This window comes from Lactuca virosa, chromosome 5, assembly GCF_052849685.1.
Source record: "Lactuca virosa cultivar CGN04683 chromosome 5, Lactuca_virosa_CGN04683_v6, whole genome shotgun sequence".
Taxonomy (NCBI): domain Eukaryota; kingdom Viridiplantae; phylum Streptophyta; class Magnoliopsida; order Asterales; family Asteraceae; genus Lactuca; species Lactuca virosa.
The window spans coordinates 235,971,533-235,983,837 of NC_136430.1; the positions used below are offsets into that span (position 1 = coordinate 235,971,533).

At 44.2% G+C, this 12,305-nt stretch overlaps 1 protein-coding gene across 1 annotated transcript; it reads left to right on the forward strand.

The window, feature by feature from the left end:
• The first annotated feature begins 10,451 nt into the window (after nucleotides 1–10,451).
• On the forward strand, nucleotides 10,452–11,954 carry LOC145112490 (protein FAR1-RELATED SEQUENCE 5-like). Its single transcript, XM_079048658.1, has 3 exons — nucleotides 10,452–11,200; nucleotides 11,315–11,754; nucleotides 11,812–11,954. The coding sequence occupies exons 1-3, from the start codon at nucleotides 10,452–10,454 to the stop codon at nucleotides 11,952–11,954; spliced, it is 1,332 nt and encodes a 443-aa protein (XP_078904784.1).
• Nucleotides 11,955–12,305: the final 351 nt, after the last annotated feature.

Below are 12,305 nucleotides of genomic sequence, written 5' to 3' on the forward strand. Positions count from 1 at the left end.
TGGCCGTCGTTTTCACTTTGGTGGTAGATGTTGTTGTCGACGATATTGTTGCTGACGATGCTGCTGACGGCGATGGATGTTGCTCCTGGTCGGCCAATGGAGCTGCGTGTGCTTGGGTTGTGAGGAAGAGAGAATAGGCGGCTGATAAGAGTTTTAGATTTTAGGGTTTAGTTTCTAATTTATAGGTGGTTGGTTGAAAGGAACCCCTTTCTATACTTGACAATATAGTTATTCCAAAACATGCGACATGCATATTTACAAAATAATATTTTTACATTGATAAAGTCATTACAAAAGATTGGATACAAACCGACTATGTTTTAAGATTTTACATAACTACCCAGGATATTGTAATTTTATACAAACATAAACTGAAGTACAAAGTACTATTACAAACCATTCTAAGTCTTCCAACTATACTGGGTGCTTATTGCCTGCATTAGGTTAAAACATTGGGAGGGGTAAGCGATAACGCTTAGTGAGTTCAATAATAGATACAATATAACGTTATGCCATATATATACCAATATGGCAGAAGCAAATAGGAGCAAGGAACAACAAAGGCATAATGCGAAAAGCTTTCCATATCAATCAATGATTCGATTCAACGATATACAATCAATGAGATATAACAATTTACATACTTGATAAACATCAATAACGCTTCGGCCCAAATGGCACTGAAGACAAACATTTTCTGATTAACATTAAGGTAGATTTCAGGTTTTCACGCCCTGTCTAACCTTCTGCCAATGCCATAGAATAGAAGTCATTCTCTTACGGAGACATGCTCTACATGGCCAGAGGCTACATACCAGTACCACCGTGAATCTGAGTTCTTAAACTGATCACATGGTCAAAGGTATAGCTTTGCTATCATAAATAGCATAAATAAAAATAACAAGGGAAAATAACCCGGAATAATAACACCGAAAAGCACATTACTTTACCTAGAGTGGTAATTAGAGCTATGTGACAGAGTTCGAGGTTTACCGAGTTACCCGAGGTGAGTCTTCTCACTATACTTTACCTAGAGTGGTAATTAGAGCTATGTGACAGAGTATCTTGTATGCTATTATGTGATTATGATACACTGCATTATTTCTATGTGATTCATGCCGTGTATGTTCCAGAGTTTACAGAGTTAGAACCGGAAGGTTCACAGAGTTAGGACCGGAGGGTCCACAGAGTTAGGACCGGAGGGTCCACAGAGTTATAGCCTCGAGTGGCTAATATGTGTTATATGTGGTATTTTAGGGAACTCACTAAGAATTTATGCTTACAGTGTTGTGTTATGTGTTTCAGGTACCAGTGAGGATCGCGGGAAGGCGTCGGCATGATCAGTACACACATGAGGAGTTTTTATACATTATGATCTTGGGAAGTGTTTCTATGGATTGATATGTGATACAATGAGATTTTTATAACATCTATGAATAAAAGTATGCTTTTAAAAATGTGAAAAATTGTTTGAAAAATTACGGTGTTACAAGTTGGTATCAGAGCCTTGGTTTGAGGGATTCGGATGCACCTTCGAGCGCATTTGAACTCAAACTGAGGATTTGAGGAATTTTTCGAAATAAAACAAAATTTTTCTAAAAGAGTAAAAAGATTTTGAAAAGAGCAGAGCAGAGCAGTGTGTACGATCAGCCAGCGCCCGAACGGTGATTTCCCAAAATACCCTTACATTATGTGTTATCAGATATTATGTGGTATGTTATGCATGCTAGAGTAGGCTAGGTATTCATGGTTAGGACTAGAGTGGGCCTGATTTGTGATGCCTTAGCCTAGGAGTTATTGCTACTATGAGATACTTCGAGAGTAAGTAGGTAGCAGCGAGGAGCTTATGAGTGGTCTACCGGAGAGTAGCCTGAGTTTAGTGAGATATAGAGTACTTGTGATCTGGGATCCTAGGAGGAGGACTTGGGGTGAATACCGATGCGTTGTGGAAGGTAGTATAAGGGCCCGTACTACTGGAAACACCGGATCGGTGAGCAGTCCAAGTAAGAATCCTTAGGGTACTAAAGAGCAAGTAGGGTTGGGTATCGAGTGCGAGTATACTCGAGCGAGTCTCTGATTTCCTTTGTGTTGTATTTCAGAGACATCATGGTTGGGACGCGCCACCACCCAGGAGGCAGTGGTACCAGTGATGAGGAGATCCGTAGGTTGATTCATGAGGAGGTGGCTGCTGCCATCCGAGCCGAGATACCAGATTACCAGAGATGTTTGGGTCTATCAAGACCACCCTGATCGAGACTTTTGACGAGCGTTACGCTGCTCTTACTGATGTTGTTGTTGCTACAGCCGTCGCTGCTGCGAGACCGCAGGGGGGTGACTCGTTGCTGTACCGAGAGTTCAGCAACACGAAGCCACCAGAGTTTGATGGGACGCAGGATCCGATCGCTGCGATGAGATGGATTTCTGATATTGAGGGATGCTTCTATACGTGTTCTTGTCCGGAGCATCTGAGAGTTCGGTTCACGCTGAACCAACTTCGTTTGGGAGCGAATGACTGGTGGAAGTTTGTGACAGCGCACTACTCTCCTGCAGAACTTGCCGCGGTGACCTGGGAGAGGTTCACCGCCATGTTTTGTGATGAGTACGTTCCCCCGGTGGAAAGGCAACGTTTGGCCCATGAGTTCTTGACCCTCAAGCAGGGTACCGAGTCTGTTACAGTGATCACCAGGATGTTCCATGAGAGGGCGATGTTCTGCCCTGAGCACGTGTCTTCCGAGCAGGCACGCATGAGTCGGTATTTGAGCATTTTGAGGAGAGACATCCGCGAGTTCGTGGCGAACTCGTCGTACCGGACATTTGCCGAACTTCAGGCAAATTCCCGGAAGAGGGAGATTGAGCTCGAGACTCAGGCCAGGGAGGAGGCGGAGTCTCAAGGGAGGGATCGGCGACCGGCACAGTCCCAACCGGCAGCCAAGCGGGCCAAGCCCGCCGATTCGAGATCAGGGAACCAGAAGAGCCGCATTTGTGGTAAGTACGGCAAGAGTCATGAGGGGGTTTGCAGAGCAGGTTCTTGCTACAAGTGTGGCAAGGAGGGGCACATGGCCAAGGATTGCCCCAAGGGGTTTGCAGTCTGTTTTCACTGCAACCAGACAGGACACCGGAAGGCCGAGTGTCCGCAGTTGCGGGGGTCAGCCCAGGGAGCATCACAGGGATCTGCCCCTGCTACCGTTCGAGCTGCAGAGAGTCGGCCAGCGAAGGCCGAGGCGCCAAAGGCTCGCGGGAGAGCCTTCCAGTTGACAGCGGAGGAGGTCCGCGCAGCGCCAGATGTTGTGGCGGGTATGTGTTCTTTCATGTATTTATTTTGAGATTATGGTGTTATGCTTATATTATGATATGCGTAGGTACGTTTCTTGTGAGTTCTGTACCTGATTTGGTCTTATTTGACTCGGGTGCGAGTCGGTCTTTTGTGTCGTTAGCCTTTAGTCAGCACATCAGTATCTGTCGAGAGGCGTTGAGTCGACCTTTGCGAGTTTTCATAGCTGACGAGAGAGCGGTGTATGCCACTGATGTGATCCGAGGATGTGTACTCGAGATCTTCGGCGTTGAGTTTCCGATTGATTTGGTCCCGATTGCGATGGGAGATGTATGTGTCATCGTGGGCATGGACTGGTTGAGCAGGTTTGGAGCGGTTATCGACTGCGAGCGACAGTTGGTGACCATACGAGACCCTAGTGGGGGAGTTATTACGGTTTATGGCGAGGGTACCAGTTCTGGGTCAGCATTTTGTTCGGCCGCTAGAGCGAGGCAGAGCCTACAGCAGGGCTGTAGTGGGTTTGTGGCTTATGTGGTGGATACGAGAGTAGATGCAGAGAGACCGAGGTCGGTCGATGAGGTCCTGATAGTGCGTGAGTTCCCAGATGTTTTCCCCGAGGAGTTGTTGGGCGTGCCTCCCGAGAGGCAGGTAGAGTTCCGCATCGATTTGGTTCCGGGGGCAGCGCCTATAGCCAAAGCGCCTTATCACCTTGCGCCGCCAGAGATGCAGGAGTTATCCTCGCAGCTTCAAGAGCTGCTGGGGAAGGGGTTTATTCGACCGAGTAGCTCGCCTTGGGGAGCGACGATCCTTTTTGTCAAGAAAAAGGATGGTTCACACCGGATGTGCATTAATTACCGGGAGTTAAACAAGTTAACGGTTAAGAACCGTTACCCACTGCCGAGGATTGATGATATGTTCGATCAGTTGCAGGGAGCATCTTGGTTCTCCAAGACAGACTTGAGGTCTGGATATCACCAGATGAGGGTGCGAGATCAGGATATCCAGAAGACGGCGTTCAGGACTCGTTATGGGCATTACGAGTTCGTGGTAATGCCTTTTGGGCTCACCAACACACCGGCTGCGTTCATGGATCTCATGAACAGGGTGTGGAGACCGATGTTGGATCGATCGGTGATTGTATTTATCGACGACATACTGGTGTACTCGAGGTCCAGAGAGCAGCATGAGGAGCATTTGAGGGAGATCCTCGGAGTTCTGAGATCGGAGAGGCTTTACGCCAAATTCTCCAAGTGCGATTTCTGGTTACGAGAGGTCCAGTTCTTAGGACACCTCGTCAACCAGAATGGGATATTGGTCGATCCGGCAAGATTGAGGCGGTGATGAGTTGGGAGGTGCCGGGATCCCCCACCGAGATCAGGAGTTTTCTGGGGTTCGTTGGCTACTATCGGAGATTTATCAGGGATTTCTCCAAGGTCGTCGTGCCTCTCACCAGGTTGACCCGGAAGGGTGTGGCTTTTTCGTGGGGACCGGAGTAGCAGACCTCGTTTGAGACACTTCGCCAGAGGTTATGCGAAGCCCCGGTGTTAGCCCTCCCGGAAGGGATGGAGGATTTTGTGGTGTATTGTGATGCATCGATATCAGGGTTGGGTGCAGTACTTATGCAGAGGGGGCATGTGATAGCGTATGCATCAAGGCAGCTGAAGCCTCATGAGACGAGGTATCCCACCCACGATCTGGAGTTGGGGGCAGTGGTGTTCGCCCTCAAGATCTGGCGTCACTATTTATATGGGGTTCGGTGTACCATATACACGGACCACAAGAGCTTGAAGTATTTGATGGATCAGCCCAATCTGAATATGCGCCAGAGGAGATGGTTGGACGTGGTAAAGGATTACGATTGTGAGATCATGTACCACCCGGGCAAAGCTAATGTTGTAGCTGATGCCCTGAGTCGCAGGGCGGAGAGTGCCCCGATACGAGATGTTTATTTGAGATTGACAGTGATGACTCCGGTGTTGGACACCATTCGAGAGGCCCAGGCAGAGGCCATGAGACCGGAGAACCGCAAGAGAGAGCGGGTCATTGGACAGGTACCTGAGTTCGTTACCGATAGTCGTGGGCTTATGACCTTCCAGGGTCGGATTTGGGTGTCGTATGCAGGCGGGACGCGCACCAGTTTGATGGAGGAGGCGCACCGATCGAGGTTCTCAATCCATCCCGGGGCCACTAAGATGTATTTGGATCTGAAGAAAGATTACTGGTGGCCCTGTATGAAGAGAGATGTAGCATGGTTTGTTGAGAGGTGCTTGACATGTCGCAGGGTTAAGGCTGAGCACCAGCGTCCGCACGGCAAGTTGCAGCCACTTGAGGTTCCCCAGTGGAAGTGGGAACAGATTTCCATGGATTTTATCACCAAATTCCAAGGACCGCGAGGGGTGTCGATGCGATTTGGGTGATTGTCGACCGGCTGACGAAGAGCGCTCACTTCCTTGCTATCAGTGAGAGCTCTTCTGCAGAGAGATTGGCAGAGTTGTATGTGAGGGAGGTGGTATCGCGGCATGGAGTATCGATCTCGATTGTGTCAGACCGAGATGTACGTTTCACTTCCAGGTTCTGGAAGAAGTTCCATGAGGAGTTGGGTACGAGGCTGCATTTCAGCACCGCTTACCACCCACAGACAGACGGGCAGAGTGAACGGACGATTCAGACGCTCGAGGACATGCTCCGAGCATGTGTGTTGGACTTCGGGGGAAGTTGGGACACGTATCTGCCGTTGGCTGAGTTTTCTTATAACAACAGCCACCATTCGAGTATTGGTATGCCTCCCTTCGAGTTGTTATACGGGAGGAGATGTCGGACTCCCATTTGTTGGGGAGAGGTAGGGCAGCGCGTGATGGGCAGCACTGAGATAGTGCTTCAGACGACCGAGCAGATACAGCAGGTTAGATAGAGGTTGTTGACGGCTTAGAGTCGCCAGAAGAGTTGTGCGGATAGGCGACGATCTGAGCTTGAGTTCCAGGTGGGAGACTTCGTACTCCTGAAAGTGTCCCCTTGGAAAGGAGTGATTCGATTCAGGAAGAGGGGCAAGCTGGGGCCCCGATATATTGGCCCATTCAGGGTGACCGCGAGGGTGGGAAAGGTAGCATATCGTCTAGAGCTACCCCGAGGAGTTGAGCCAGATTCATGATACCTTCCACGTGTCTTAGTTGAGGAAGTGCATAGCCGACGAGTCGGCGGTGGTGCCGCTGGAGGATATTCAAGTGAATGCGAACCTGAATTATGCTGAAAGGCCAATCGCGATCCGAGATCGGAAGATCAAGGTTCTGAGGAACAAGGAGGTGCCCCTGGTGCAGGTCCAGTGGCAACATCGGAGAGGGTCCGAGCTGACTTGGGAGCCGGAGTTGGAGATGCGGGAGCCGCATCCAGAGTTGTTTGTTGAGCAAGACTTCGAGGGCGAAGTCTGATTCTAGTGGGGGAGAATTGTAACATCCGGATTCCCAGGTATCTTATTTTAAGTATTTACCTTGAGTTTTAGGGAGGGACTCGGCGAGTAGGTGCTCAGACTCGCCGAGTAGGATCGCGAATTCTTGTCTGGATTAATGAGGGACTCGACGAGTCGATGCGTGGACTCGGCGAGTCCGCGCTGTAAAGTGAAACCCTAAATCTCAGGGCCTGAGCCCTATTTAAAGGCCTTTATGGCCTCCATTTGCGGCCACTTCACCCCTGAGAAACCCTAGAGAGCAGAGAGATCGTTTGTGGTGCAAGAGGAAGGCTAACTCACCATTTCTTGTGTGTTTTAGCAAGAAGGAAGGAGGTAGAACAAGCTAGGCTGATTGTGGAGCTTGGATATGTGTTGTTCACACTGAGATTCACGTTTTGAGGTACAAGTTCCTTCCCATTTCGTGTATTTGATAGATTCCTTGAATCTAGGGTTTCCTTTGCACAATTTTGAGTTAGATTGTGAAGCATATAAGGTCCCTTTGGGTATAGATGATATATCTGGACCTTGAGAAGTCCAAAAGGTCCCAAGCTTCCAGCTTTATGAGCTTTTATGTGAGCCTTGAGAGTAAAACCCCATTTAAATGGTTATTTCTTCATTTTTGGTCTTATAAGCATTGCATGAACGTAAAGTTTGAACCTTTACGTGACTTTCGAGTGTTACAAGGTTGGATCTACTGGTTGGTGAAGCAGATCTGACCTCAAGAGATCTTTGGAGAAGTTTTCATGGGAGGAACTCGCCGAGCCCATAAGGGACTCGACGAGTCGAGTCGGGTTGCCCCGCGACTCGCAACCGGTGACGACCCGTGGAGTATAGGGTTGACTCAGCGAGTCAAGTGAGGACCAATGGCGAAGAGGACAGGCATGTACTCGCCGAGTCAATCTAGTGCACTCGGCGAGTCCGGTCAATGTTGACCGTTGACTTTAGTTGACTTTTAGGGTTTAGTCAGTGTTTGGACTTATGAGTCATTAGAGGGGTAGAATGGTCTTTTACCCTTCTTAGAGAACTTATAGAGAGGGGTTGGCCTAGCCTTTAGAAGTTGTATTAATTAGAGTAGTTATTTATGTGATTAGGCGAAGGCTAGTGCAGTATTTCAGAGTTCGAGGTTTACCGAGTTACCCGAGGTGAGTCTTCTCTCTATACTTTACCTAGAGTGGTAATTAGAGTTATGTGACAGAGTATCTTGTATGCTATTATGTGATTGTGATACACTACATTATTTCTATGTGATTCATGTCGTGTATGTTCCAGAGTTTACAGAGTTAGAATCGGAAGGTTCACAGAGTTAGGACCAGACGGTCCACAGAGTTAGGACCGGAGGGTCCACAGAGTTATAGCCTCGAGTGGCTAATATGTGTTGTATGTGGTATTTTGGGGAACTCACTAAGAATTTATGATTATAGTGTTGTGTTATGTGTTTCAGGTACCACTGAGGATCGCGGGAAGGCGCCGGCATGATCAGTACACACATGAGGAGTTTTTATACATTATGATCTTGGGAAGTGTTTCTATGGATTGATATGTGATACAATGAGATTTTTATAACATCTATGAATGAAAGTATGCTTTTAAAAATGGAAAAATTGTTTGAAAAATTACGGTGTTACAAATTTTTCCTATATATTAAACTCACCTTGAAATAACCGGGGGTCAAAATAATAATTTAGGCAGCACTTCGGCTCTAAATATGACTTTCTTCGTTGAAAACCGGGAGTTTTCTTGAAAACCGGGCCCTGCGAGGGTTGGGCTTCGAAACCGAAAAGATAAATTTTTCGGGCTTCTCAGGAATCTCGGGGCGTGTTTTGAGCTTTGGAAGAAGTACCGGGGCTTCGGGGGATGTCGGGATAGTAAAAATATGGAAAAAGGGGTCAAAAATGGCAAAATCCCATTTTTACCCGGGAGGGTTCGCAAGGCTCCTATTTATAGGAGTGAGATCCGAAGGTCGGCCGAGAAGAGGTGAGTCAGCGAGGCACGTGGCAGCCGCGGAAGAGGGACACGTATGCGAGGGTTCGGACACGCGGCAGAAGCAGCTTCTGCGAGGCCTCGGTTCGGACAGCTGGAGGCTTCTTAGCGGTCTGAGCTTCGGTCCAATGGGGAAAGAAGGTGACGACTTCGGACCAATGAGGGTGCCACGCGTACTGCGATCCAATCAGCAGCGAGCACATGTCCGACACGTGTAAGCCTCGCATGCGAGGGTGACGTGTCCAAAGAAATTTCTCGAAAATCGTGCCAAATCTTGTAAAATCCATAACTTTCTCATACGGGCTCCGTTTTTGACGTTCTTTATATGCACGCGTAGAGAAAATTATGCTCTAGAACTTTCGTTATGACTTTGTCGGAAAATTTTGACTTTTATTTTTATATTATTATTTTTAACAGACCGGGACTAGTAAAAAATCCGTTAAAAATTCATAACTTCTTCATCCGACGTCCGTTTTCGTCAGGCTTTTTACCGTTGTACTGCTAATGACGAGACCTTCGATTCTCGTTTAGGTTGTGTCGGCTAAAAATCACTCGATCTAAAATTCGAGTTTTTAGATGTCTACTGCTAAGCTGAAACTTGTAAAAATCATAACTTCCTCATACGAAGTCAGATTTTGGCGTTCTTTTTATCAAAATTCTCGGTTTAACGAATACTACGACTTTCATTTAGATCACTAAGGCTAAAAAGTAGTTTATCAAAAACTCACTTTTTACGTCATTCGGCACCGTGTCGGTTTTATCGCGGATCTTTCGATTGGTCATAACTTCTTCGTTATAACTCGGATTTCGATGAGGTTTTCTCCTACATGTTTCTAACGAGATTATCTACAACTTTCAATAATAAAATTTTACTTATTTCAAATTTTATATTTTCGCTAAATTTCACTATTTGGCTTTTAATTGGAATCTCATAAGACTTCCAATAATTTATGAGTGATTCTAAACATAGTTTTACTTCATTTCTACTAAAAACTATCTGTTAGAACTCAACACTCAATTTCACATAATATTTCATAATATTATTAATTTTTCAAATTACATAACACGATTTCAAAACGTGTATGTTACATTGGTTTAGGGTTTTAAATGAATTGGGTTGGGTTAAAAAGATTGGGCTTTTTTAATAACGAAAATTGGATTTTTTTTTTCTTAAAAAAATATGTCTTTTCTTATAAAATTTATTTAAATAAGTTTTTTTAGTATTAAAATTTTATAAAATATTTTTTTATGTACTTTTCATTTTTATATTTGTGTAATATTCTAATTATTTATCTGTCTTTTATTTTTAGAGATGTTTAAGTTTTTAGGAATCAACTTGTCGGCTAGAGATAAAGATTTTTCTACAAAAACTTCGGCATTTTCCACCAATCAGGTTATATATAATTATATAAATTATGATGCTTTCAAATACAACATATATACTAACTCACTTGAAATTTGATTGCAGAAATTCAAGTCTCGTGAGGAATTATTGGAGTGGACACAAAACATCGCACGTTCTTTAGGATATGTCATTGTTACTAGAATATCAAAGGCATATGGGAACGGCTTCGTGCATACAGTCATACTTATATGTGACGTGGTAGAGAGTATAAACCTAAAGAGTATACAAGTAGAGCATCTGGAAGCAAAAGAACTAATTGTCAATTTCAATTGGAAGGAAAGTATTCAAAAGAACATGATAAATGGACGCTAAGGGTAATATGTGATGAACATAATCATCCACCGGCACAACATATGGAGGGTCATCCATTTGCAAGACGGTTATCTGTCGATGAGACTCGTTTGGTGGCTAATTTAACAAGAAAGAACGTGCCGCCACGTGACATCCTGTCAACATTGAAGGTTCAAAACGAAAACAATGTGTCGACAATTAAAACAATATACAATGCACAACAAAATATTCGGATGCACGAGCAAGCAGGAAGAACTCCAATGCAGGTTCTTATGTCCCTTTTACACACCAATGATTATGTCTATGAGTTTACTACATGTGATTCAAATGAGTTAGAAAAATTATTCTTCATTCATCCAACGTCTTGGAAGATATGGCGTGCATTTCCACATGTGTTGATAATAGATGCCACGTACAAAACCAACAAATATAATAAGCCGTTGGTTCAAATTGTTGGTGTGACATCAACTCAAAAGACATTCTTTGTAGGCTTTGCCTTTATACATAGAGAAAAGGAGGCCAACTATACTTGGGTGTTAAATTGTCTAAATTCGACGCTTGATACGTGTATCCACCCACGTGTAATAATCACAGACAGAGAGTTGGCACTCATCAAGGCATGTGAAACAGTTTTTCCGGATGCTGCCCGATTACTTTGTAGATGGCATATTGAACAAAACATTTTGAAGCATTGCAACAAAATTATCACGTTGGAAGATGATCGACTCTCTTTTAGATCATTATGGAACTTACTAATTGAGTCTCCAATATTGATGGATTACACGGAAAAATACATGCGACTTCAATCAATGTTGATAAAATATCCACGTAAGCTTGTTTTTTTAGCTATATTTCTAAATCATAACATTCATATTATTATTTATTTACGTATTTGTTAACTATATTTCTAAATCACAACCTTCAGGTGTTTTGAAATACATAGACGATACTTGGTTGAACAAGTACAAAGAAATGTTTGTATCTGTTTGATTGATCAACATCTTAATTTTGGAAACAACACAACCAATAGATTCGAGAGTGCACATGCCAATTTAAAGAGATTTTTGGACTCTGCAAGTTCTAATCTCGATAGATTTGTGCAACGAATTAATGAAATTGTGCAGTCACAGCTCACTTCAATCAATGAAAGCTTTGAAAAAAGCTTAATTTTCCGATATAAGCATCACAATTTGTACTGCTTCGGGTTACTAAGAGGTTCTGTTTCGAACGAAGCTCTTGATATAATAGTAGGAGAGCTCCAAAGGTTAAATGCGTCAAAGTTAGACTCCTCAAATTGTGGTTGCAAACTTCGTACCAGTTGTGGGTTACCATGTGCTTGCATGCTTTCTGTTTACTTAAACTCAGGTTAGTATGTTCAATTACAACATATATAAATTTTTAAAATTACAATTTTTAATACAGGTGAAGAAATACCCTTGGATTTAATAGATATCTTTTGGAGAAAGCTTAGTATTTCTGATACGAAGCCTGAAAAAAAGGCGATATTCGTTGCGACGATGAAGTTGAAAAGTATAAAGAAAATTTTAACAAGCAGTCAGAAGTAGGAAAAAAAAATTATTTGAAAAAACTAAAAGAGATATACGATCCGCGCACAATTGATGTTGGAGAACCCACAGTTCAAAATAAGACCCGCGGACGGCCGAGTATGAAGAAACAACATAAAAAGAATGTCAACCCTCCAAATCAAGCTCCTCCTAGATGTAACGACTCTACCACATCAGAGTTCATTGGGTTGGATTTAAATAAAGAACATGAAAGGCATAATTATTCGTACGACATTGACTTAAATGAAGAACCACGGATGCATGATCCATTCCTAATGAAGAGTATTCCTGATGTATTTCATGATTACATCGACAAGATACAAGATGTACTCGGTGATGGAAACTGTGGGT